The sequence below is a fragment of the Xenopus tropicalis genome, chromosome 9 (genome assembly GCF_000004195.4).
Source record: "Xenopus tropicalis strain Nigerian chromosome 9, UCB_Xtro_10.0, whole genome shotgun sequence".
NCBI classification, from domain to species: domain Eukaryota; kingdom Metazoa; phylum Chordata; class Amphibia; order Anura; family Pipidae; genus Xenopus; species Xenopus tropicalis.
In genome coordinates this window covers 75,215,371-75,240,927 of record NC_030685.2, presented here as the reverse complement: position 1 = coordinate 75,240,927, position 25,557 = coordinate 75,215,371, and the positions used below count along the sequence as shown (strand labels likewise).

The window sequence follows — 25,557 nt, the reverse complement described above, 5'->3', positions numbered from 1 at the left end:
CCCATAGACTCCATTATAAGCAAATAATTCGCATTTTTAAAAATGATTCCTTTTTCTCTGTAATAATAAAACAGTACCTGTACTTGATCCCAACTAAGATATAATTACCCCTTATTGGGGGCAGAACAGCCCTATTGGGTTTATTTAATGGTTAAATGATTCCCTTTTCTCTGTAATAATAAAACAGTACCTGTACTTGATCCCAACTAAGATATAATTACCCCTTATTGGGGGCAGAACAGCCCTATTGGGTTTATTTAATGGTTAAATGATTCCCTTTTCTCTGTAATAATAAAACAGTACCTGTACTTGATCCCAACTAAGATATAATTACCCCTTATTGGGGGCAGAACAGCCCTATTGGGTTTATTTAATAGTTAAATGATTCCCTTTTCTCTGTAATAATAAAACAGTACCTGTACTTGATCCCAACTAAGATATAATTACCCCTTATTGGGGGCAGAACAGCCCTATTGGGTTTATTTAATAGTTAAATGATTCCCTTTTCTCTGTAATAATAAAACAGTACCTGTACTTGATCCCAACTAAGATATAATTACCCCTTATTGGGGGCAGAACAGCCCTATTGGGTTTATTTAATAGTTAAATGATTCCCTTTTCTCTGTAATAATAAAACAGTACCTTGTAATTGATCCCAACTAAGATATAACTACCCCTTATTGGGGGCAGAACAGCCCTATTGGGTTTATTTCATGGTTAAATGATTCCCTTTTCTCTGTAATAATAAAACAGTACCTGTACTTGATCCCAACTAAGATATAATTACCCCTTATTGGGGGCAGAACAGCCCTATTGGGTTTATTTCATGGTTAAATGATTCCCTTTTCTCTGTAATAATAAAACAGTACCTGTATTTGATCCCAACTAAAATATAAATAATCCTTATTGGATGAAAAACAATCCTATCGGGTTTAAATAATGCTTTATTGATTTTTTAGTAGACTTAAGTTATGGAGATCCAAATTAAGGAAAGACCCCGTATCCGGAATACCTATGGTCCCGAGCATTCTGGATAACGGGTCCTATACCTGTACTAGATTCAGGGATGCAACAATACTGCCTGCAACATTATGACAACTGCTTATCGGCGCTGGGAGGGTTAAAATGTTTGCCTTCAGCTGCACTGTGTGCATTGGCCGGAGGCAGGGGGATTTCAGTACCATGCTCAGCAACTACAGAACATGCTGCTTCCCCATGTTTAGGACCCTGCAGCTTTGCCTGCTCATACACAGAGCAAAAACACACCCACAAGGCTGCTGCCTAGATCCAGAATCTGTCAGGATACTGACTTTGGCACTGCACCCTTACAGATGGGGAGTGGAGTGGAAGGAAGGAGCAGGCGGAGCCAGTGATCACTGCAGCTGATCACACACACACATACACCAGCACTATCTTCATCCTCTCTTTCCCTCACACACACACTCACCACAACCATGATTCTTCCACCTCCCCCGAAAAAAAAGAACTCCAGCAATTCCTTCCTACACAGGGTCTATTAATGTCACCCACCTACCCTCCTTGGAACAGCAGCATCACCTGCGAAGAGCATGAAGGTACAGCCACAGAAGCAGCAAGCAAGGACTCTGCACTGTGAGGATCATTAGTGCTTTTGTTCCCAACATCCCAGGAAGCTCGGAGTGGGCTGCTTTGGGTAAGGAACCAACCTCCGTGCTACGCTGAAATCTTTCCCATTCCAAGCTCAGATCGTTGGAGCCTCAACAGCACAGCAGTTCTGCACCGGTGATCTATAGATTTGGGGGTGGGGGGGTTTTGAGGTCCCTGTGCTGGACCACAGCTTCAACCCATGCAGTTCTCTCTGTAAGAGTTTTCATAAGGGATCTCCTAAAACCAGGACACTTTGCCAAGGTGCAGAGGTGGGCGATTAGATCTAACCAGGCTGCTCCACAATCATTCTCTTCCCATTCTGCATGTCAACTTCTAGACGACCCCCAAACCCGTAGGAACAGGCTTTGCTATGGCATCCAAGCTGGAGGAATATGATCTGGGGATGAGATAATGAGATCATTTGTATTGTGTATAGGAAAAGAAGAAATTGAGACGGTAAATCAGTTCTGTAGCCAAGCTTTCCATCTGAGGAGCAACGACGAATCCCCAATGGAACTTTGTGGATTATGTGCATTGTAGCCTGGAATAAGGGATCGTTACTTGACAAGCTTTAGGAACAAAGGCTAGAGGTGAACAAAAAAAAAATTGTCCATTGCAGCAGTTATCTGACATTGATTTCCATATCCCTTTAATCTGGTTGTTTTTTCCGTATTATGTCTGCTCTCCGAAGGAAATTTGGGGACGATTATCAGGTAGTGACCACTTCGTCCAGTGGCTCTGGTTTCAACCAAGCTGCCCCAAAACGTAAAAGACAGAGGTTCGTGGAGAAGAACGGCCGATGTAATGTTCAGCATGGGAACCTGGGGAGTGAGACCAGCAGATACCTCTCTGATTTGTTCACCACTCTTGTGGACCTTAAATGGCGCTGGAACCTTTTCATTTTCATCTTAACTTACACAGTGGCCTGGCTCTTTATGGCATCAATGTGGTGGGTTATTGCCTATATGAGAGGGGATCTCAATAAAGCACATGATGAAAATTACACGCCTTGTGTGGCCAATGTCTACAACTTTCCCTCTGCTTTTCTCTTCTTCATAGAGACAGAGGCCACTATTGGTTATGGATTCAGGTATATCACTGATAAGTGCCCAGAAGGGATTATCCTTTTCCTCTTCCAGTCCATCTTAGGGTCCATCGTTGATGCCTTTCTCATCGGTTGTATGTTTATAAAGATGTCTCAACCCAAAAAGAGAGCTGAGACGTTAATGTTCAGTGAACATGCTGTTATCTCCATGAGAGATGGCAAACTCACCCTCATGTTCAGGGTGGGCAACCTCCGAAACAGCCATATGGTTTCTGCTCAGATTCGGTGTAAATTGCTAAAAGTAAGTATTAAGATATTTATGGGCATGAGAAGGGAATGCTGGGAACGTTTATTTGTATCATTCTAGGTTGGTATGGTTATGTGCTTTTGGTCTAGTTGGATTAATTGAAAGAACTGGACAACTTTACAGAGTTAGTCAATATTGTCCTACGTATCTGCTGGGGGGTGGGTCGGGATATATGCAATCTAAACTTTTAGGCTGAATTTTCTAGTTTTATTGCAGGCCAAAGAAATATTTTGTTGCATATGAAATAATGAAATGCTTGATGAAAATATATGAAAATAGTTTAGGTTCAATTCATTTTAGGATTCTGGGGCCCATTCAAATGGTTCCTAGAGGCCTACTGATTGAATGAAGGAATCAACCGCACGTTCTGGCTCATGCTTGACTTTAAAAAGTATTTCATCCACTTTGTGTTCATTAAGTTTAGACCAGGCTTTACACAAAATCAGTCACCAAATGACCAGTCAGTAAGGGAAAGGTCATTAATTAGTGCAACTGACTTGTCTCAGCTATCTGAAAGTAGAAGTATCTCAGATACATTTGCAGCACATTAATGGATTCCATTGTGGACTGCTTATTGGACCCATAGACCAAATTAGGTCATAGTGGACTAATTAACCACACATATCAGCGGAAAAACTGCAGTTATTTGTTTGTTTGGCCCATAGGCATAACAAGTGAAGAGAGAACATCCTACCCAAGGTGCTTACAGACTCTGCACAGAACTGATAACTCCAGCCATTTGCATCTGACTGCTTTTTACTGTGCTCCAGCTTCAGTTGCCCTTTATAGACCTTAACAGCGACTGTTCCAGAGCTGCTGGCTCTAAGCTTTTGACAGTGGAGCACTGGTATTTTTAGAACACGTTTCACTACACTTGTTAGGTTAATAGGCTACGAGTTGCTCATGGAGAATCCTGTTTGGTTTTTCTCACCCATAACAGAAATGATAAATACTTAGAAGGTTGATAAATTATCCACTCATCCATCATGGTTAGACCAAGGAATTTGTTTGCTCAAACAACTTTTCAGCTTAATGATCCCCTTGAGTCTCCCAGTTTGAATCTCTGCTCTCTTGGTCAAACTTCCACTGTATTGATTTACTCTGCGACCGCTGTCCTTCTCTTTGCTTGCATTGCTCTTTAATTATCTGAGCTGCCTGATTCCATTTGGTTCAGAAATATAATTAAATAGCAACAACAGGGCAAGGGTTATGCAAATGGTGGTGGAAGGGGGGCTGAAAGGCCATAATATTAGACAATTATACTCCCAGCATTTCCAGATTTATTTTTTTTGAGCCACAACTTTTAGCACCCATGGCCATCGCTGATGTGTTTATTGAAAATCACTTGTTACAACAGTGTCTTTTTTTCATTGTTGCTTTGAGACCCATGTCAACCCTACTCATAAAATGACCCTAAGTAGCAAAGATGTGTGGCAACAAGATATTTTATTCTATTTCTGGTATACAATAAATGTGTGCTGTGTAGCAGCCCATAGCAGTTCTGCAGTGGAAAAAAAAAAAACATCATCAACGTAACTGTCACTATAAATGTTGCTCTTTTTCATGTCTCTGATTTCCAACAACCCATTAAGTGCTAGGAAATTATCTTATGCATTGCAATCCCCTGCTACTACTGATAAGCAATTCGTTGGCAGAATCCATGACTTCAAAGGGGTTAACCCAATGCCAATCAATGCAGTCATGCCATTCACATTAAGCACATTAACAATTATAGTTCAGTGACTCACATTTAGACTTCACTCCGTGTTTATTTTAGCATTATGCACGGTTCACGGTTTACATTATGGTTGAAAGATGATCCTTGCCTTTTTTTTTTCTTCTTCTTAATCTTCTACAGTGTGAATTAAAGTGGTGGATGGTTGTAGGTTTGCAGTATAGTGCATTATGGGCAATGGTTAGCTCTTTTTTGAGAAAACGCAGATTCATTATGCCTGCGGAGACCCTTGAATAGCTTTCCAAGAGATGCATTCATAGAAATCCTTTGCCTTCGTCAGCGCGGTGTTAAATAGGAGGAATGGTGTACACTTGCTCCCTGCTTCATACAGCAAACAAGCAAATAAATCATTGAAGGCTTCCTGCCCGGTAGGTTACTTAGGAACACGAGGCCTCTTTCATTAGCTGCAGAGGGAACAGGCACAATTAGAAAAAGGAAAAATCCTACCACCTTGCTGACCGGCCACTTGGGAATACCCCCACCGTTTCTCAGTTATACAATAAACAATGACAGTTCCCCTGATGTACATTTTCTAGACGAATCCAGGCAGCTGACGGAATAAATTGCAATACATTAAGGAGATTATGTATAAACAGCTGTCAAATTGGATTATGTACGATGAGGAGTGGTGCAAGTGGTTGAGTCTTTAGGGACACAAAGTTGTGGGATAAGGGCCCATAAACTTATATCTTGTACCCTACTCATAGGCGCACAATGCAAAGCACTATGTAGCCTTCAATTTACTGCTTGCTAATGACCTTCAAGTGTACCCGGTTTTAGTGGAGAGGGGAGCAATGCTTGGTGCTCTATTCTGGGAGCACAAAGTGTTGCATCTGTGGGTGTTGCAGGCAAATGGCATTGGGGTACACTGCAGAGTGCAAAAATGATGAGAATGATCCTAAATGACTTTTTCCCTATAAATGTTGAGCATAGGCCCAACTTCATTGAGCCACAGCAGCCATTAGAACTAGTACAGGGTATAAATGCTTATGTATTTTAATGTTATCTTTCTGTTCAGCCAACTTATTCCTGCTTGTCCTAAGAATTCAAATTCTCTAGTTGTTGGCTACACATGACTGGCCGTGCAATTAATGAGAATAGGGTCATACCAGTTTGCCAGAATAGCAACTACCTCTACTGGTTCCCCTATAAATGGGTTTAACGGGATGACTGTGGACAGTGCTGAACACCTTTGTGACCAGTCAGTCCGAGAGAAGTCTGAAACTATAAGCTGGGCTAGTACCACCTTAAGGGACAAGGAGAGCCAATGCCTTGGGGGTTGGGGTGCCAATATTTTAGACTCCTTGCCCTAGTTGGTTGAATCACTATGTTTTTTTTTCTCCAGGCCAGTGCTCCATTTAGGTAATCATCTGGCCCACTGAAAAAGTAGCACATCATTGTCCCTAGTGCAGAGTTAGACTCTATGCCTAAAGAGAGACTTCTGGGAAAGCTAAGCAAGACAGAATGGTGCATTTTTTCCCCCTAAAAGCAGCCTAATATATTTGCACCCCCCCAGTTAATTGCAGTTTCCTTGTTCTTTAATATAGGGGGTGGGGGGGGGGTGAATGTGTTTTTTCATTATGTCTTCACATTTAGATTAGGCAAATTCATAGGGAATATTTAGAAACTAAAGCTATTTTAGCCCTATAAGCTGGGCATTTGCCCTTGGCAAGAGTACCCCTTAAGCATGGAGACTTTTTAAGTGCTAATTATTAAGATTCTGTTTGTGTAGATATTGGTAGTTTATCTAATATGTCCTGCCAACAGTCTAGCACTGATTGTTTAACTACTTTGTACCCCCCTGTCCTGCCCACATCTTGGGTATCTGATAGTATATGCCTTCCTTACCTCATCTATTTAATCTGGAAGACCCCCAGTATTTCTAGTCCCCCATTGCCGTTCCTTCCCTAGCCCCATAACTATGAACATCTAAGTTCTTTACTTGGATTCATTTGTGAAAGAGGAAGATTTCTGTATCTCCATGATGGTGTGTTGTCCTCACATCTCCTCCTCCCCCAGTATGTGCAGTATAACATATGTCAGGTCGAAATTCAATTTGTTCTGAACGTTAGGTACAGGCCTTTTTTCAAAATTAGTCAATTGCGATTATGATTGTTTACGGTGAACAGAACAAGGCTGCACCCACTAGGGTTTTCCTTTCGTCCTCCACGTTTGACCCCATAAACACCGCAGAAATCCATAAATACACTTGTACGCCAAATCATTTACATCTGCACCTCCAGAGAGTGCGGTCCCTGCCAGCGAGCGATGTATGCGCATTACGGGTTTGTACAAAAGCAGGACTTGGAGCAGGCAGAAAGATTTACCTACTAATTACTGGGGGAATGTAATACAAGTCATAAATGGAAATAATTTGTATAAATAAGAACAAATGTTCACATTTTGTGGGATAATATTCTTCATTAGACAGTTATTTGATTGTAAATTTTAATTGTGCATAGTAAATTTTTTAAGACCTGCTTAAGGGTAGCTTTTTTGGAGCAAGCACCACAAATGTCTTATTAAGAAATTCTGTTATATTCACAGTGCCCTATATAATGATAAAATTCACAATGTTACTGTTGGCCAGTTCACAAAAGCTGTTTAATTATGCATAGGAGAAATATGTTTTGATTACCCATATTTTTCCCTGCAAAGACTTTTTCAGTACATTTTCCTTTATGTCTTGGAAAATAGTTCTTTGTTACTCTTTGTTCCTTGAAGAATGACTTCTAGAAGAAAGTATTGATGAATGGGAGATATGGGGCCTCATGTTGGAATGGAGCAAAGTGCCAAAAGTCCAAACATTTTTGCATTTTTATTTACCCACGATGCTGAAATGTGCCTAATGGTAGTATGCCTATGAAGATTTTTATTCATCCAGGTCATGGTATGTCTAGTATAAATAAATCGAAAGCAACTGGACTTGCTGAGGACTTCCCATGCCAGTCAGTTGAACTGAAGAAGCTGCTCGGATGAGTAGTGAAACGTCTTCAATGATTCAAATGAAGTCCAGTTGCTTTAGATTTATTTATACTAGATATACCTAACGGTAGGTTCAAGTCGCACCAAAGCAAATGTAAATCCCAAAGGAATTTTATGTGCATCAATAGGGATAGGGAACGAACTTCACATGAGACTTCTCTCATATAGTGTCTCTGTGCACTCATTTGCCACCAAAGAGATAGTGTGCGTAGGAAAAGCATTTAAGGCTACAATCCTTCCATAAACCTGCCATTCCAAACCATTCATTTTCAGAATAGGCAACCCCGACTTAATTACAGGTACCAGATGATGCACTCAAGTATATATCCTGTCTGCCAGTACCAAGCTGTCTAGAATGAAATGTGCTGCAATCCAGTAACATCTGAGTAGCCTGTAGCTGAGCAACACTATTTGTCCGGTTTTGATATGTCCATCAAGTTCTTAGTTTTGCATCAGATTGCCATGATTGCCATGTTTCTTTGCCTCAGTTTGGAGTAAGTGGCAGAGTTGGGCCATAACAGCCCAGGTGCCCTGTGACATTGGGGGGGGATGAGAACCTAGACTAGATATAGGCAGAAGGAAGAAATAGGTGCCTAGCCCCCTTCACTGTTGCGCCCTAGGCATGTACATCTTCTGCCTACCCCTCGTTCTGGCCCTGGTCAGTAGTCATCTAAAGGGGTATGACTGAACTTTCTAAATAATTTGTATACATAGGGTTGCCTTTTCAGACAGGAATAGAAGTGTAATCTGAGAATTAAGGTCCAGGCCACTAATATTCACTTATGCTGCATATTTCCATTCTTTGTTACTCTAAATCTAGCCCTACAGATGCAAATGGATTGAAAACCATAGCCGCTGTAATTGATATCTAACTGGAGCTCGTTTAGACTGGAGAATTTTGTTTGGCGTAGGCCTTGGCTGATACTGTAGGTGTGCTTGTTTGGTGAGTGCACAAAAATGAGCAGTTATTTCTATGTATTGCTAGCTTACATGACAGAGTCCAGACTCGTGTTCTTGAGGCCATTATTTTTGTATTCATTTGAAAATAAAATCCTCTAAAAAAGTTTCCAAATGACAAATTGGATACTAACTGATCATAATTAATATATTATATAATATATAATTTACGTATTAAAATCTGAGCTGAAACAAAACTGCCTGATATGAATAAAACTTGGTCGAAGTCAGGAGTGGATGTCATATACTTGGACTTCGGGCTAAAGCGTTTGATACAGTACTGCACAGAGGTATATTGGCCTAGAACACAATATTTGTACTTGGGAAGAGAACTGGCTGAAGGATAGATTATACAGAGTGGGGGTAATGACCTGGAGGTGGGCATAGACCAGGGGTGGGCAAACTTTTTAGCTCAGGGGCCACATTAATTAACATACGGGCCGGACTGGGCCGGGACAGCGTTACGCCTCTCAGCTCCCCCCCAGCGACCCGCTGCTTCCTCCGTCCCATCCTTCTGTTCCCCGGCTCCCCAGTGCATTCTTTTATATGGTTGCGCCCCGTGCGTGCTGCCGCTGTGCGCACGCACGGGGCGCAACCAATCAGAGCCCGTCATTCTTTTAAGGGGGCCGGAGATGGCGGGCCGGATTAAAAGGGCTGACGGGCCGGATGTGGCCCGCGGGCCATAGTTTGCCCACCCCTGGCATAGACAGTACTGTTTCTATTTTTGCTGACAACACAAAATTGTGCAAAACTATAAGTTCCATGCAGGATGCTGCCGCTTTGCAGAGCGATTTGACAAAATTAGAAAACTGGGCAGCAAACTGGAAAATGAGGTTCAATGTTGATAAGTGCAAAGTTATGCATTTTGGTAGAAATAATATAAACGCAAGCTATCTACTGAATGGTAGTGTGTTGGGGGGATCCTTAATGGAGAAGGATCTAGGGGTTTTTGTAGATCACAAGTTGTCTAATTCCAGGCAGTGTCATTCTGTGGCTACTAAAGCAAATAAAGTGCTGTCTTGTATAAAAAAGGGCATTGAATTTTGCCTCTTTATAGGTCCCTGGTAAGGCCTCACCTTGAGTATGGGGGGCAGTTTTGGGTTCCAGTCCTTAAGAAGGATATTAATGAGCTGGGGTTCACTTGGAAGAGTTGAATATGATGGACTTGAGTCTTTCAACCCAACTTAACTATGCAACAATGTTAACCATGTAAGTAGCCCACACTGAACTGAACACTATGAATTTGGTCAGATCCAAATCCTGCACAAAATGCTAGAAAGTGACTTAATCCCAAAACAAAACGCTGTACTCAGTGCACACTAAAAGGTACAGGTGAGAAACACTACCAAACCCTCAGAAGGTCACATGGTTATTTTAGGTCACTAGGTCAGTCAAAGAAGAAAAAATGACCAAAAATGTATTTCTAAGCTAAAATCTATAGGTGCGTTATTGATAAGCAAACCGACTGATTCACAATGCAGTTTAGAGAGATTCACATGTGTTTTAATTCAGGAGATTCAATGTATTTTTTAATGCAATATCAGTTGGGGGATATCTAATGATGATGATGATGATGATGATGATGAACTTCATGATGATCCTCATGATGATCTTCAGTTAAAGTGGAAATATTATTTTCCCTGCATTGCATCTTGGCATATACATTCAGTGTAACTGTCAAATAACCCAACAGTAAAACTGATGAGATTATAGTGTTTGACTGGGCTCCATGTAACCCACCATAAAACGTAACCAATTTTACATTTTTGTGCCTCTTCTCTGCCCATTGTGTCCTCTTCTTCTTCTCATAGTCCCTGCACAAATGTTTCCCTTGCCTGTTATTTTTATTACTTCTTCACCCTTCTCTTATCCACCTCTTTCTCAGCTTCCAGTGAATTCCTTTATTCTCTTTTTCTTGTCATTTATCTCGTCTTTTGTACATCCTTCTTCTAGCCCCCATTCTCTCCATCTCTGTTAATTCATCTTCCTCTCCCTCATACATTTCATTGCTTTTTCAGCCAACCATTTTTTATTTGGGCATGTCTCTTCTTCTTCCAAACACCCATGTTTATTTTCTCTTTTCCATGTTTACCATTGTCTGCCTTTCGCGTCTCATTGAAAATGTACCAAATGTTTAGCTTACAGAGCCCTATTGTGTGTGGGCATCTGGGACATTGTCTTTTAGACAATGGTTGTACCTGTCAGATCGCTGTCTTACAAAAGCAAGGCACTCTTGCGCCAGCAGTAGAACTAATTACAAATACATGTATGGGATCCCTTTTCCGGAAACCCGCTATCCAGAAAGTTCTGAATTACGGAAAGGCCATCTCCCATAGACTCCATTATAAGCAAATAATTCAAATTTTTAAAAAAATTCCTTTTTCTCTGTAATAATAAAACTGTACCTGTACTTGATCCCAACTAAGATATAATTACCCCTTATTGGGGGCAGAACAGCCCTATTGGGTTTATTTAATGGTTAAATGATTCCCTTTTCTCTGTAATAATAAAACAGTACCTGTACTTGATCCCAACTAAGATATAATTACCCCTTATTGGGGCAGAACAGCCCTATTGGGTTTATTTCATGGTTAAATGATTCCCTTTTCTCTGTAATAATAAAACAGTACCTGTACTTGATCCCAACTAAGATATAATTACCCCTTATTGGGGGCAGAACAGCCCTATTGGGTTTATTTAATGGTTAAATGATTCCCTTTTCTCTGTAATAATAAAACAGTACCTGTACTTGATCCCAACTAAGATATAATTACCCCTTATTGGGGGCAGAACAGCCCTATTGGGTTTATTTAATGGTTAAATGATTCCCTTTTCTCTGTAATAATAAAACAGTACCTGTACTTGATCCCAACTAAGATATAATTGCCCCTTATTGGGGGCAGAACAATCCTATTGGGTTTATTTAATGGTTAAATGATTCCCTTTTCTCTGTAATAATAAAACAGTACCTGTATTTGATCCCAACTAAGATATAATTAATCCTTATTGGAGGCAGAACAATTCTATTGGGTTTATTCAATATTTAAATTTTTAGCAGACCTAAGTTAAGGAGATCCAAATTACGGAAAGATCCCTTATCCGGAAAACCCCAGGTCCCAAGCATTCTGGATAACAGGTCTCATACCTGTACTGGGGCTCATTTATAAACACTGAGCAAATCTGCACCTGGGCAGTAACCCATAGCAACCAATCAGTGGTTAGATTTTTCCAACCAGCTGCAAGTTGAACACTGAAAGCTATGATTTGATGATTTGATTGGTTGCCATGAGCTACTGCCTAGGTGCAAATTTTCCCAGTGTTTAATAATAACCCCCATTGCCTTGTAATGATGCATAGAACACATTTTTAAAGTCAATGATTAAAGCTTGAACATTGGTTGTATGACAGATAGGGACGAACCTGTATGATTTCTGGACTGCAGAGAAATAAAGTTGTTGACCCTATAATTTACTATATGCTACCACACTCTATAAATATAGTGACCAGCCCCTACTGGGCTCATTTACTGACTCTGGGCAATATTGCCTCTGTGCACTAGCCAATCAGTAATTAGTTTACTTCAGGTAGAATATGAAAGCAAAGATCTAGTTGTTAGCTATAATTTACTACACTGATGCAATTTTACCCCACTTCAAGGCCTAAAGCTGGCCATACACATAAAGATCCACTTGTTTGGTGAGGTTGATGATCATGACAAAGGCTATGCAGGCCCTTTTGGAGACTACTGCATTAATGCACCAATGCGGAGCTCTTCATTTTCAAATCTACCCAACTTTCAATCGTCTGTTGAGGATGATATTAGGAAATACTCATACATGGGCAGAGAAACTGCCGACTTAGTCTGAAGGGGCAGAATCGGCAGCTGATATGAATGGATATGAATGGTCCACTTTGCACTGAGGAGAATCAAGGAGACATTAGAACATTAGAATAGTTGCTCTCAAACTGCACAGCTGCCACTTCTAGGGGGGCCTGGAGCAGTGACTGGTGGGGTTCAGACTAAGGGCCAGTTAGAATGAGCTGTGGAAAAAATGCTTATTTGCTCTAATACAGTGATCCCCAACCAGTGACTCGGGGGCAACATGTTGCTCCCCAACCCCTTGGGTGTTGCTCTCAGTGCCCCCAAACCAGGGAGTTATTTATGAATTCCTGACTTGGGGGCAAGTTTTGGTTAAATAAAAACAAGATTTCCTACCAAATAAAGCCCCTGTAAGCTGATAGGGTGCATAGAGGCTGCCTAATAGCCAATCACAGCCCTTATTTGGCTCCTCCATGAACTTTTATGGTGCTTGTGTTGCTCTCCAAGTCTTTTTACATTTGACTTTGGCTCATGAGTTAGAAAGGTTGGGGATCCCTGCTCTAATAGATACACTAAGAAATTAAAGTGGTGAGTCTTCAGGTGACGTTTTCATATATCAATAAGTTTGTTAATGACTAATAGGGTGTTGATTATGTGTTTGACCATGAAAAAGTGATTGAAACAGAAAAGTGGGAAAACCACAGTATGAGAGAAAAAAGAATGGGAGAAAATCAGGGTGGTTTTATGATCCACCCCACTGTTGTGATAATATAAGAATACTTTTGTACACACACTGCCCTTTCTGTTGACTTAATCATGGTGTTTATCTGGGATAGACTGCGTGAGTCATTTTATTGGAGCAGAGGAACATTAACATATTCATTAAACAACTTTAACAGCTTGGTCGTTCTTACCAACACTGTTTCAGAACCAAATACATATTAATATGTACTGATTCCGAAATATTGTTCATGGTGTGCAAGGTGGCAATGCGTAAAGATGAGGTGGCGCCACCTCTTCTTATTTTATTTAGAATCCGTTTTACTTGATTTTCTGGTGCAAAGCATAACCAGGGTCGGACTGGCCAGCGGGACACCAGGTAAAACTCAATCACTGCAAAATAAGTATAAGGTGTATGGGGTGGGTGAGCGAGTGAGGGGGTAGGTGGTGGGGGCCCCTGAGGAGGTGTGGGGTCCCCTGGGGTAGTAACTCCAGTGGCATTTGCACACCCCATTCCAATGCTGAATAGTGATGAGCGAATCTTTAAAAATGTTGTACGGCAAAAAAAATTGCTGCCCGCAGCTATTCTTTTGACGCCCGACTATTCTTTTGACGTCCGCAACTATTCTTGAGATAATTTTTGGACACACGACTATTCTTGTGACAATTTTTGGACGTGTGGCGAAATGCGGAAATTCGCCTCAAATCCATGCCTGGCGAAACATTTCAATAATGCTGAACATAACAAGCACTTTAATCCATATAGCCTAATTTTATAAATGGCCGATATATAGGAGAGGCTGTATGATGGCTGAGTGAGTAGCGCCTTCCTGCACTGGGGTCCTGTGTTCAATCCCAGTCAGGGCACTATCTGCAAAGAGTTTGTATGTTTTTCCCATGTCTGCTTGGGTTTCCTCCATGTACTCCAGTTTCTTTCCCACACTCCAAAAACATATGTGCAGGTTAACTGGCTTCTGACTACAATTGACTAAAGTGTGTGTGAATGTATCTATATCTTTATTTATAAAGCGCTGTACAGTTAAGAGTCAAAGACACAAGAGGATGGAGGTCCCTGCCCTGTAGAGCTTACAATCTATATGGGAGGGTAACTTACAGACACAAATAATGTGATAATGTGAATGTGATAGGGATGTTAGATTGTAAACTCCTCTGGGGCAGGGACTGATGTATAATCTCTGTTAAGTGCTGCAGAAATTTGTGGTGCTAGTAACAGGAAATAAATAAAATAGGCAATAACTTGACATTAAGCCCCATGGTCTCTCTAACTGATGGCTCTGCAGTTAGGTACATTCCTGGGTATATTTTTAGAGATGGCTGATGAATATGTGTATTAAAAATGCAAGCAATTTGTGTTTGGCTGTAGCAAAATAAGTCGTTGAAGAAGCTTTAGCGGTGGATTAAATTTTTGCTGAATAATGGAGTGCAGCGGAAAAAAAACCTCCTTGCTTGGCTTTTTTTGGGAATGAGGTCGTACTAAAAAGCTTTACCTGAATTCACCAAGATGGATGTTCATTAGCAAAACATTCTGTCCTTTGATTTCCTTTCATTAGGATTGCAGAAGGTTGGCTAAACCTTTACAAATTTGCATTAACACTTCGCTCCGTGGAAAAGAAAAACCCGAGCTTAATTTGATTGTAAATGATTTCAGCAGATGAGACTCTTCTTGTATCAATTGGAAGGAAGCGTCGGGTCAGATTGCCCTTCCAAACATTGTTCCAATGAGGTTTATTATGTAGCTGCTGTTCTGGGGAAGAGAGTCATATTTTAGATTCTTGTTAAGAGCAGGTCTGGTCTGCTTGGCGGAAAGAAAAAAAAAAGCATTTGCCCCAGGCTGGTTAGATTTTAATGATTCAAGTCACCATGTTAGGAAAGTAGAGGACGAAGCAGAAAATTCTGTATATGATGGCCTATTTCTGATAAGGAACCTCTTGGGGATCTGGGTTTTCAATCAATAGCCTGTTTGTTGGAATCGCAAAATTCCTAGCAGCAAATGAACAGATCTTTTTGTTGAGCATATTCTGCATCTGCTGTTTCTTTTGGAAGCCACTAATCACCTTTAACATTTCGCTGTTCCTATTGGGAAGGAGTATTGGGCTTATAAGCAGTGTGTACTGTAAATGTACATCGCACCGCACGCGTGGGAGATAATGATGTCTTGCAATTTAATACTAAAAAGTCATTTGTATACACGCAAAATGCTCCCAGATGGCAAAGCTTTAAATGAAGTTTTCCATAAACAACCTCCTGCTTAAATTTAACCCTTTGGCTGCTGGGCTGCTTTGGGCTCTCTCTGCTGTGTTACCAGGCAACGTATGGAGCAGCAGAAATTAAATTGAAACCCAAAAACAATATTTGCGGCATTGGTATTAGAGTCCTGCAGTGGGTTGGTTACTTTGCTGCAAGAAAAAAACGGGTACCCTGTGGGTTGTGGGAAGAATTGTCAGATGTGGGAATAGATGCAGGTCAGCGGGTTGCGGGTCTGAGGGTCGCTTTGTGGGACTTATCCCTATTTCTTATATTACCTATATTATCTATATTTTACTCCGAAAAACATTTTTTTCTACTCCCGCCCACTTCTGATGATGTCACTTCTGGTTTGCAACAACAGCACTTCCTGTTTAATGGTGGTCAGCCAGTCATGCATCAGGTTGTGGATAAGGAAGTTGCAGGACAGGTAGCGGGTCAAAGCAAGTAAAAATTCAGGGTGTGGGTCCGGGTTGCGGGCCGCTGGTCTAGGTCGGGTTCAGGTCTCAATAATCTGCTCTGGACATTAACTGGTATGCATAGCAGCATAATGTATGGAAAGTGAGCATTTGTTTCCCTAATTAGTCCACTCAAATGGTGGGCCAAACGGGGCTGACCCAATCATATATCTTCTGGTGTAATAATGTGATCATTCAGAATCTGTGGTCTTGAATGGGGAAAGGGAGACTTGTTATGGGGGTGTAACTAAGACATAACTGATCATAGTTGTAGTGCGATGGGGATGGTTTGGCCTAAAAACGCCCTCAGAAGGGTCACATCTCTAATTATCATTCTGATGTTTATGGGAGTTGAAAAGTGTGATACAATGGGGAAGTAGACCATAACAAAAGGGAGTGTAGACCCAATAGCTGCATGAGGTGGAGGAAGCCCATTAAAGACCCATATGCCCTCCTACTACTAGATGTATATGTGATGGGGGCAGTGCCATTTCTGTTGTGAGAAAAGTTGAAATATTGATATTGCTTCAGTTAGCAGTGTAGGTGCTTTGCCTTGGGCATCAGAAAGACATCCAAGACCCCATATTGTGTTTCTTTTTTTTTCTGGTTCAGAGATTGTGCTCTACATTAGAGATGCAGTCTCTCCTTAATTCACAAAGAGTGTAGTAAATGTAAGGGAGGGCGACATCAGGGGAATCACTCTCTCTCACATGGTAGGGGCACATTCAGGTAGGATAGGTTACACCCCTGTAGTTGACTCGGTGGCTGTTGAGGGCCCTAGAGTGTTTCAGTGTCACATACAGATAGAGCAAACATATAGACATTTGGCAGCAGATGGCTCACTTTACCTCACCATACCTCCCAGTGGTCCCATTTTGGTCAGGACAGCCTCAAAGAGTAAACCCAAAAGGCGCCACACTTGGTGGAAAACAAGCAGATAGTTTTGGCTGGCCTGTATTTTTATATAGGTACCTGCACTAAAAATATAATTTACTAATTGCTGCCAGATGATTGCTGCAAAATCTGGCACAATTTGGCACATGGCCATAGATCAGGATCCCCAACCTTTTTTTTACTTGTGAGCCACAGCCAGATGTAAAAAGTGTTGGTGAGCCACAAAAGCATTTAAAAAAGTCCTTGGGGGTGCCAAATAAGGTCTGTGATTGGCTATTTGGTAGCCCCATGGGGATTGCTGGCCTGCAGAAGACTCTGCTTGGGGTAAAACTGTGTCTCTGGGCTTCCAAAACTTGCCTCCAAACCAGAAATGTAAAAATGGCACCAACGTTGAGGCCGCTGGGAGCAACATGTTCCCCCCGAGCCACTGGTTGGGGATCACTGTCATAGACAATTCAAATCTAGCTAATAAAATAGGAGAGAGGAGAGTCTGGGGTTGATATAACTCCAGGGCTGAGCTTTGGGTTGACTAGGGGCATACTGGGGTTCTCTCACCTATTTCCATTGTAAGGAATGCGCTGGTATGAACAGTACAATGTCAAAACCAACTATACTCCACCTATTTATGTTTCTAGGAGACTAGAAATGTACAACTGAGCCCTGGGAATATTTTTCCAATTTAAAACTGACAGGATTGTCTGCATTGCTTTGATGTAGTAAGTGCTCTGATGATAATATATACTCACATTTCCGAGTGGGTTCCCTCTATACCAGTCAGGCCATATAAAGGTTATTGTACAACACTTATTCTCAGAATCACTGGGCTCATCAAGCTGAGGGAAATGTAATAGTAACAACTGCTTTTATCACTATTACTTAATCCTGGAGAAATCCATACTGGGTGATAGAGATACAGAATTATCTGTAGAAATGCAGTCAATCTATTATTTTTTTAATTAATATTCTAATGTTATAAATGAACAGCTCATGGGGGGCCAATATGTGCTTTTCTATGGTAATACTGCAGGTATCAGAAAGAAATGGAAAATCGTTTACATTAATCTGCACTATTAAGATACGTTGCTGATACCTTATCAATTTGTATATGGTGAGAAGAAATGCAGAATGAGTCTTTTGACCCTACCAGGCCACTGTATCCTTAACGGGAAAATAAATTGATTAAGGTGTGCTACACAATGGACAAACCAGCTAATTGTAGCCCCAGGTGCAAGCTGAACCCTCAGCCAGGGTAAAACAATATCCAGGATAAAATGAAAAAACAGCAGCACTCCGGAAATGTTGTAGAAAAAAGTGACTTTACTCAAGTGCACACTGTGGAAAGCAGAGTGACTTCAAATTTTTCAATCATCACTTTAGAATTGAATAAGGCATGGGAGGGGTTGTACTACACTGTGAGCCTATGAGGGCTTGTCCCAGTGAGCACACAGACCATCATGGTTCTTTTAATCTCTGGAATCAGCCTATGTCTAAGCCTATGCACCTTTATTTTATATAGACCCAAGTGAATTAGCTCATATCAAAAAGGGGGTATATTTATCAACAGACAGGTACATAATACAAGGGAATACTAATACTTGCATAGACCTATGGCAGGGGCCCCCTAAAGGTAGACTGTTATTAATAGTAGATCATTAGACAGACAATGTCAACTGTAGAGCTTGATGGGGCAGCATCACTAATATTAGAGAGAATACTAGAATTGGTAAAATCTGGGCAACCCTGATTTATATTTTTTTGTACATGTTGACCAAGCCCCCATTGATGTCACTGTACTGCTATGTCTATGCTATGGATAACGGATCCCATACTTGTACCTGCATGTAACTGAATTCAAAGCAGGACAGGTTGTTCTATACTTCAGATCTGCTCATACTTATTATTTCCCAACTAATACGAAATCATCGCTACGGCAAGTAGTACTTTTACTACTGTATCCATTTTCCACTGCAATGGAAGATTGAGTTTGAGGTTTTTTTTATTCTGCAAGGAGGCTTTGGATTTCTTATTGTGTGCTAGGAATTTTTGCAGCTGAAACCTGATAAGATCTCATGTTTAATGTTTGGAAGTAAGGAGATAATTGGGTCTTTTAATTAAGAATAAACTGACCTCATAGACACCAAAAATGAGAGACAGAGAGAGTCAGGCTCAGAGCAGTCTCTGGCTATGTATTGTCCCAGTTGAGGGACACTGTGATGGGCGTCTTTTGGCTGATGCATATGTGGGCAGTATGAATGCTCATTCAGAGAAGAAAAGAGCATAGAATCAATGGACAGGTATCAGTGTCAGTTGGGCAGTACAATCATTTGCACCCCCTCAGTCAGGTCTTAGAGGTCAAATATTGAGTTTAATGACATTGCAAGAGCCTTATAGCTGCCCTCATGTGTCAATGTTTGTACTCAAGATGATGTTTAAAGATCACCTAGGGCTGTACCATGTAGTCCATAGGGAAAACACAACTACATTATTGATTATATTTGCTGCAGCATGGTAGTGTGCTTTAACGTTACAAGCACCATATAGTTCAATGGCCTAATGAGTGTTGTGATTACTTTACATTCTAGAAGTGATTAAAGCCCCATAATTTAATGTGGATCATTACTGTCAGGACCATACTAATGGTGTGTTCCCTGCATGTACATAGGTTTGTGCAAGTTGCCATTGCCACAAGCATGTAGTGATGCTAAATATCATGCATTGTGGCACAAGTAGTCCTTGTGTGGTGATATTTATGGGAACTATGAAAAAATGAGAAATATTTGAGTTTTAGTGAATCTACATCTAGGTGTTGGAATATTGGGCCAGATTCAATTGAGTGAGAAAAAGTTATCTCATGGTCTATCGCAGTGATCTCCAACTAGTGGCTCGTGAGTAACATGTTGCTCACAAACCCTTTGGATGTTGCTCCCAGGGGCCTCAAATTAGATGCTTATTTTTGAATTTCTGGTTAGGAGACAAGTTTTGATTGCATAAAAACCCAGTATAATGCCAAACAGAGCCTTCTGTAGGCTTCCAGTCAACATAGGGGCTATCAAATATCCAATCATACCTCTCATTGGCACCTCCAGGAACTTTTTTCATGCTTGTGTTGCTCTCCAAAATATCTTCCATTTGAAAGGTTGAGGTTCCCTGGTCTATCACATGGAAACTCATGGAGTGGATTCTTTTCGAGGAGATAAAACTTTTCTCCATTCAGTTCCAATTTTTTTCAAATTGAATCTCGTCCATGAGTTTTTATGCCATAAAACTTTTTCTCACTGAATATAAACTGGCCAATTGTTGGAAGAATTTCTACCCATGAGGTTGGGTGATAAGGCCTGGCTCACATCACTGTTCCATATCATCCCACAGGGGTTCTGTTGGGTTGAGCTGTGCAGGTCAGTCACGTTCTTCCACTCCCATCTCTGCAAATCTATTCTTTATGGGCCTTTGTGCATGGGTTATTATGCTGCAAAAGCAGGGCTGGAACTAGGGGTAGACAGGAGAGGCAGATGCCTAAGGCATAATGATGGGGGGAGGCGCTAGGAACAAACCTTTCCCTGGTCTAGGCCCTGGGTCCCTCACTGCCACTCATGAGTTTGGTTCTCCTCCATGTTGTCACTGTGCGTGGCACTACACTCTTTTGCATAAGCACAGGGGAAAGGGGGGCAAAGTGACCATTTGGGTTTTTCTAGGGTGCCCAGCCGGCTTGGCTCCCCAACCTGTTGCCACAGTAAGTAGTGTGGAATTTTTAAGAATGTTATTGAGAATTCAGTCACCTCTGTTGGCCATCACAGATGTGGCTTAATCTACTTTTAGCCATATAATGATTTAAAAGAATATGTGGAAGTGGAGTGGCCTTTGCTTTCATTCTTGCTAATTGTTCATTAATTACAATTGTATCTTTTTTTCTTCACACTATAAATAAGGTAGAACATTTGTTTTTAAAAATAAGCTTTTTTAAAAGCAGTTTATCTGATTTATAGCACAGTTGGCTCCATCGGCATGCCTTAAAAATACACTTTCTCAAACAAAGAAAGCTAATAATGTGTTTCTATTTCTATTCTACTTTTTATATTTCTTTTTTGTGTTAATCTCATATCCATGATAAAAACAACTTGTGGAAAGTTCTTAGCAGGACTGAATGTAGATCTTTGAGAAAGCACATTGTGGTTTCTAGCTAGGATTTCTGAATGAGTTCTTTCTGTATAATTAATTCATAGCATTTGACTGGCACCCTATGGCCAATGTATGAGCTGATTGCTGTATTCATTAACCCTTTGACTTTGGGTTAGTTCTAGTTAGCGTTAGTTCTCTGCATGTTATAGTGAATTCATGGTGCAAAACGTTTCCTATCAAAGCACTTCTTTGCACTTTCTGTATCAGTAAGACACGGAGGTGTTGGTTGGTTGGTCATACTTCAAAGGCTGTGACGTTGGAGGTAAAAGTGTTCACTATAGGCCAGGCATCCCCAACCAGTGGCTCAGGGGCAACATGTTGCTCCCCAACCCCTTGGATGTTGCTCTCAGTGCCCCCAAACCAGGGAGTTATTTTTGAATTCCTGACTTGGGGGCAAGTTTTGGTTGAATAAAAACAAAATTTCCTACCAAATAAAGCCCCTGTAAGCTGATAGGGTGCATAGAGGCCCCTAATAGCCAATCACAGTCCTTATTTGGCTCCTCCATGAACTTTTCTGGTGCTTGTGTTGCTCTCCAAGTCTTTTTACATTTGACTGTGGCTCACCAGTAAAAAAAAGATTGGGGATCCCTGCTATAGGCTCTCGATACTTTTTACCCCTAGCTGGCACTAGCATTTTTCCTAAACTTTATTTCTATCAAAAATATTCTGTTTTATATTACATTTTCATTAAAAATAATAATATGGCCTTGAACATCTCAAATGCAAATACAGTTGTAACACAATGTCAAGTTGTTATGAAAAGCCATTAACGCTTCCGTTCCTTTTCTGTGCAGTCTCGCCAAACACCCGAAGGTGAGTTCCTCCCCCTCGATCAACTTGAATTGGATGTAGGCTTTAGCACAGGGGCTGACCAGCTTTTTCTGGTTTCCCCACTTACAATCTGCCACGTGATTGATACAAAGAGTCCCTTCTACGAGCTCTCGCAGAGATCCATGCAAACGGAGCAGTTTGAAATCGTCGTCATCCTCGAAGGCATTGTGGAAACTACCGGTAAGAGAGATCTTTTCCAACCTTCTTCAACTAAGTTTTTCTTTAGGGGAACTTATGTCTTGAAGGAATATGAGTTATCCATAAGGTAGGAAATAATTATTTAAATGGATTGATGGGGAAAGTCTTATTTGTTTAGATGAAGTCTGGTCGTCTGGGCAAGACTTGGCATGGACAATGTAGAATTATGTTATATACTGTAGAACCTGTGACCTTCAATGAAGATAACTTTCAGCTTTTGAAGGAGTATGAGTTTTCCATAAGGTAGGGCATGATTATTTAAATGGATTGATGGGGAAAGTCTTATTTGTTTAGATGAAGTCTGGTCGTCTGGGCAAGACTTGGCATGGACAATATAGAATTATGTTATATAGAACCTGTGACCTTCAGCGAAGATAACTTTCAGCTTTGCTACTGACTTTAATGTCATTGGCTGACCCATGTATCTTTCCTGGGTCACAAGGAGAATTTAGACGGTAGTTCCATGATTTGTGTTTTTCTTTTTAAACTTGATTTCTTGCATTCTTTTGAAGCCAACCTGGTTATTTTCCATTTAATATTTGATTGGGCCACTTTTTCACAAATCCAGCTTTGGGCAGCCCCTGCAAAAACCTTGCGATAATAAACAATAGCTAATTAGTAGAAATGCAGAAGAGCTCGAGTGATTTTGTTGTCTTTTGTAGTTTCCTGCATTTTGTTTACGCCATCTGTTCAGAAATAAAGTGCTGAATGGCTATTTGATAACAGGATTTGAAGCAATCGAGTTGGATATCTGCATCAAACACCTTTTTTTTTTTTAAAGGATCGACAGAGGTTTGAAATTGCCTTGTGTTAATGGGAGGGGAAATGTGTTTGTGAAGGCACTTATAGATACCTTATGGGTGTAAAAAAGATTCATTACTCTTAAAATAAGCCACTATACTGTGCATCAATGCATTTATGGAATAAACATATTATTAATTAATTTCTTTTCAAAATGTATCTATAGTACTGAACTGTATTAATGTACATGAACAGAGAAAATATAGCTTTGACCAATATAATTGTAGTTATATTATTTTTGACTGGCCCATCTACTGTACAGCTCCCATATTCCCAAGCCCACCTTTACTACCAAACCAACCTTAAGTCTGACTTTCTGCGCTCCTTACAGGTATAATGGGGAGGGATCAGGCCAGTAGAAGCTTCTGATGTAAATCTCCCACCCCACCTGCACTTAATAAATAAATTGGAATAACACTGAAGTAAGATGGCAAAACCAGAAGGCTTTAGCACCACTACAGGACTTGTTGGTTGCCAAAGACGGGCCAAGCTGACCGGGCACCCTAAGCAACCTGGCTAGCTACCTTGCCCATGTACCCTCCCCCCATGCATGAACAGGGACATCACAGGGGGGGGGACCCCACCCTAGACAAGCGGTGGGGGAAAGAAAGTCTGTACTAGGGGTAAGCAGGAGAGTTACCTGCCTGACTCTCCCACCCCGAGTCAGATGCCTCTTCTGCCTACCCCTAGTTCCGGCTCTGCTGGTTGCTTCTAAAGGAGTCCCAGAGTAAAGCATTTGCATAGCCCTTTATTCTTTACAGACCCCATGATACACGCTGCCTATTCAGTGGAAACGTACAATGATGTCTTGCGGATTTAGAACCTCCAAACCCAAGGGTTACAGTGTAGACCTGCAGTTTATGGTACAGACCCTCTTATATACTATATTTCTTTATCTACCCTTTATTATTACACCATGTGTTACATTTGTAGATTAATATATATCTACACAAATAATTGTACAGTAGTGCATGGATTTAAAAGACAGTTGGCAATTATGTACAACAACATGCATTTGTATTCTTCTGAGCTTTTATCAATACTCCTTTAGTTTCCCGTGTACCATTTTTTATTACAGAGCATTATCTTGCTGTTGTCTCTAGATTAATTTTTCTACACAAATTAGACATCAGTACTGTATGTTATAAAAATGTATTGCAAGCAAAAATCTACGGCCCTACTGTTTTATCTCCAGTAATTACTTCATCTACTATCTCAGAGAAACAGAACATCGCTCCTTTTTATTCATCAACATATGTAGCCCCTGCTAGTGCTACTTAAACACTGAATGGATGCATTCACAATGCATGGGTGGTTTCCTTCCTTGTTTCCTTCCTTCCTTACTTACTTCTTTCCTTGCTTCCTTCTTTCCTTGTTTCCTTCCTTCCTTCTTTCCTTCTTTCCTTACTTCATTCTTTCCTTGTTTCCTTCCTTCCTTCTTTCCTTACTTCCTTCTTTCCTTGTTTCCTTCCTTCCTTCTTTCCTTACTTCCTTCTTTCCTTGTTTCCTTCCTTCCTTCCTTCCTTCCTTCCTTCCTTCCTTCCTTCCTTCCTTCCTTCCTTCCTTCCTTCCTTCCTCCCTCCCTCCCTTCCTTCCTTCTTTCCTTCCTTCCGTCCCTCCTATCTCCTTTCCCCCTCCCTCCTTTCTTCTCTCCTTCCTTCCCTCCCTCCCTCCCTCCCTCCCTTCTTCCTTCCTACATTGTCACCATTTCTTATTATATTTTATATAGTTACAGAACAGGACTTAAACTTTTGTTTACTTGGACTACATTTTCATACCTATCAGCCTTTGCGTGAATGTGTGTGTGTGTAATTGTGTTTAAATATAGTTACAATAACGTACAGTAGCTCTAATGAGATAATGCTCTAGAGATGATCTGGGTCTATTCTTAAAAATAACATCCCAACTTCTAATATTGCCTGCAGTATAAATGGTTGGGTTCCATATTATCATCTGAATTTCTAGGTTGAGTCTTGTTTAAAACAATATTTAAAAAAAATACAAAAACAAGAGAATATGTATTGAATTTAGTGTTTGACCCCTTTGTTGTCGCTGTTGAGTAATGGGAAGCACCCATGGGTATATACAGACAAAATACAAACCAACCAAGGTAAGCATATATATATATATACATACATTTTTTTAGGTTACACAGGCCCCCTATAATGTCCTAAGATGACAATTATTTCAAGCCCCCAAATGTCCAGGTTCAACTCATTTTGGAATCTCTGAAAGTTTGGTTTTTATATTTTTTTTATTATTTTAATAATGTCAGTACTCTTTAAAGGTGTGGTTCACCTTTACATTGACTATTGGTGTGTTATAGAGTGGTCAAATCTATGCAACTTTTCAATTGGTCTTCATTATTTATTATTTATAGTTTTTGAATTATTCACCATCCATTTTAATGCCAACTATAATCTTATAAGGTTGTTTAGTTTGTTTTCCATCAGTTTTTGAAACATTATACACCGTGCTTAATTGTACCAAAAAGACATCATACCACTTTTCCAGCTCCTTCCCACTCACCCAGTTTCCTTGAATATAAATATGTGCTTAGTGTTTGAAATACAGATGAAGAAGACTTAGCTTTCTATTTGTAAGTACACGAGTCCTATAATAACCACATATTTCCCTTTCTGATATAAAAAATAAGGATTTTGGTTCCATGGGATACTGAATTAGCAGTCTCCCCTATCACCATATTTGCCAGATTATCCAGGGAGGGTAGTTGTTATG

General features: G+C 40.6%; 1 protein-coding gene across 1 annotated transcript in view; it reads left to right on the top strand.

Moving 5' to 3' along the window:
- Positions 1–1,311: 1,311 nt before the first annotated feature.
- kcnj3 (potassium inwardly rectifying channel subfamily J member 3) overlaps positions 1,312–25,557 on the top strand; it is a 142,337-nt gene continuing 118,091 nt past the window's right edge. The window contains exons 1-2 of the mRNA XM_002936652.4: positions 1,312–2,972; positions 21,783–21,999. Of these exons, the coding sequence (XP_002936698.1) occupies positions 2,301–2,972; positions 21,783–21,999 (889 nt within the window). The 5' untranslated portion in view covers positions 1,312–2,300. The remainder of the gene's footprint in view (positions 2,973–21,782; positions 22,000–25,557) is intronic.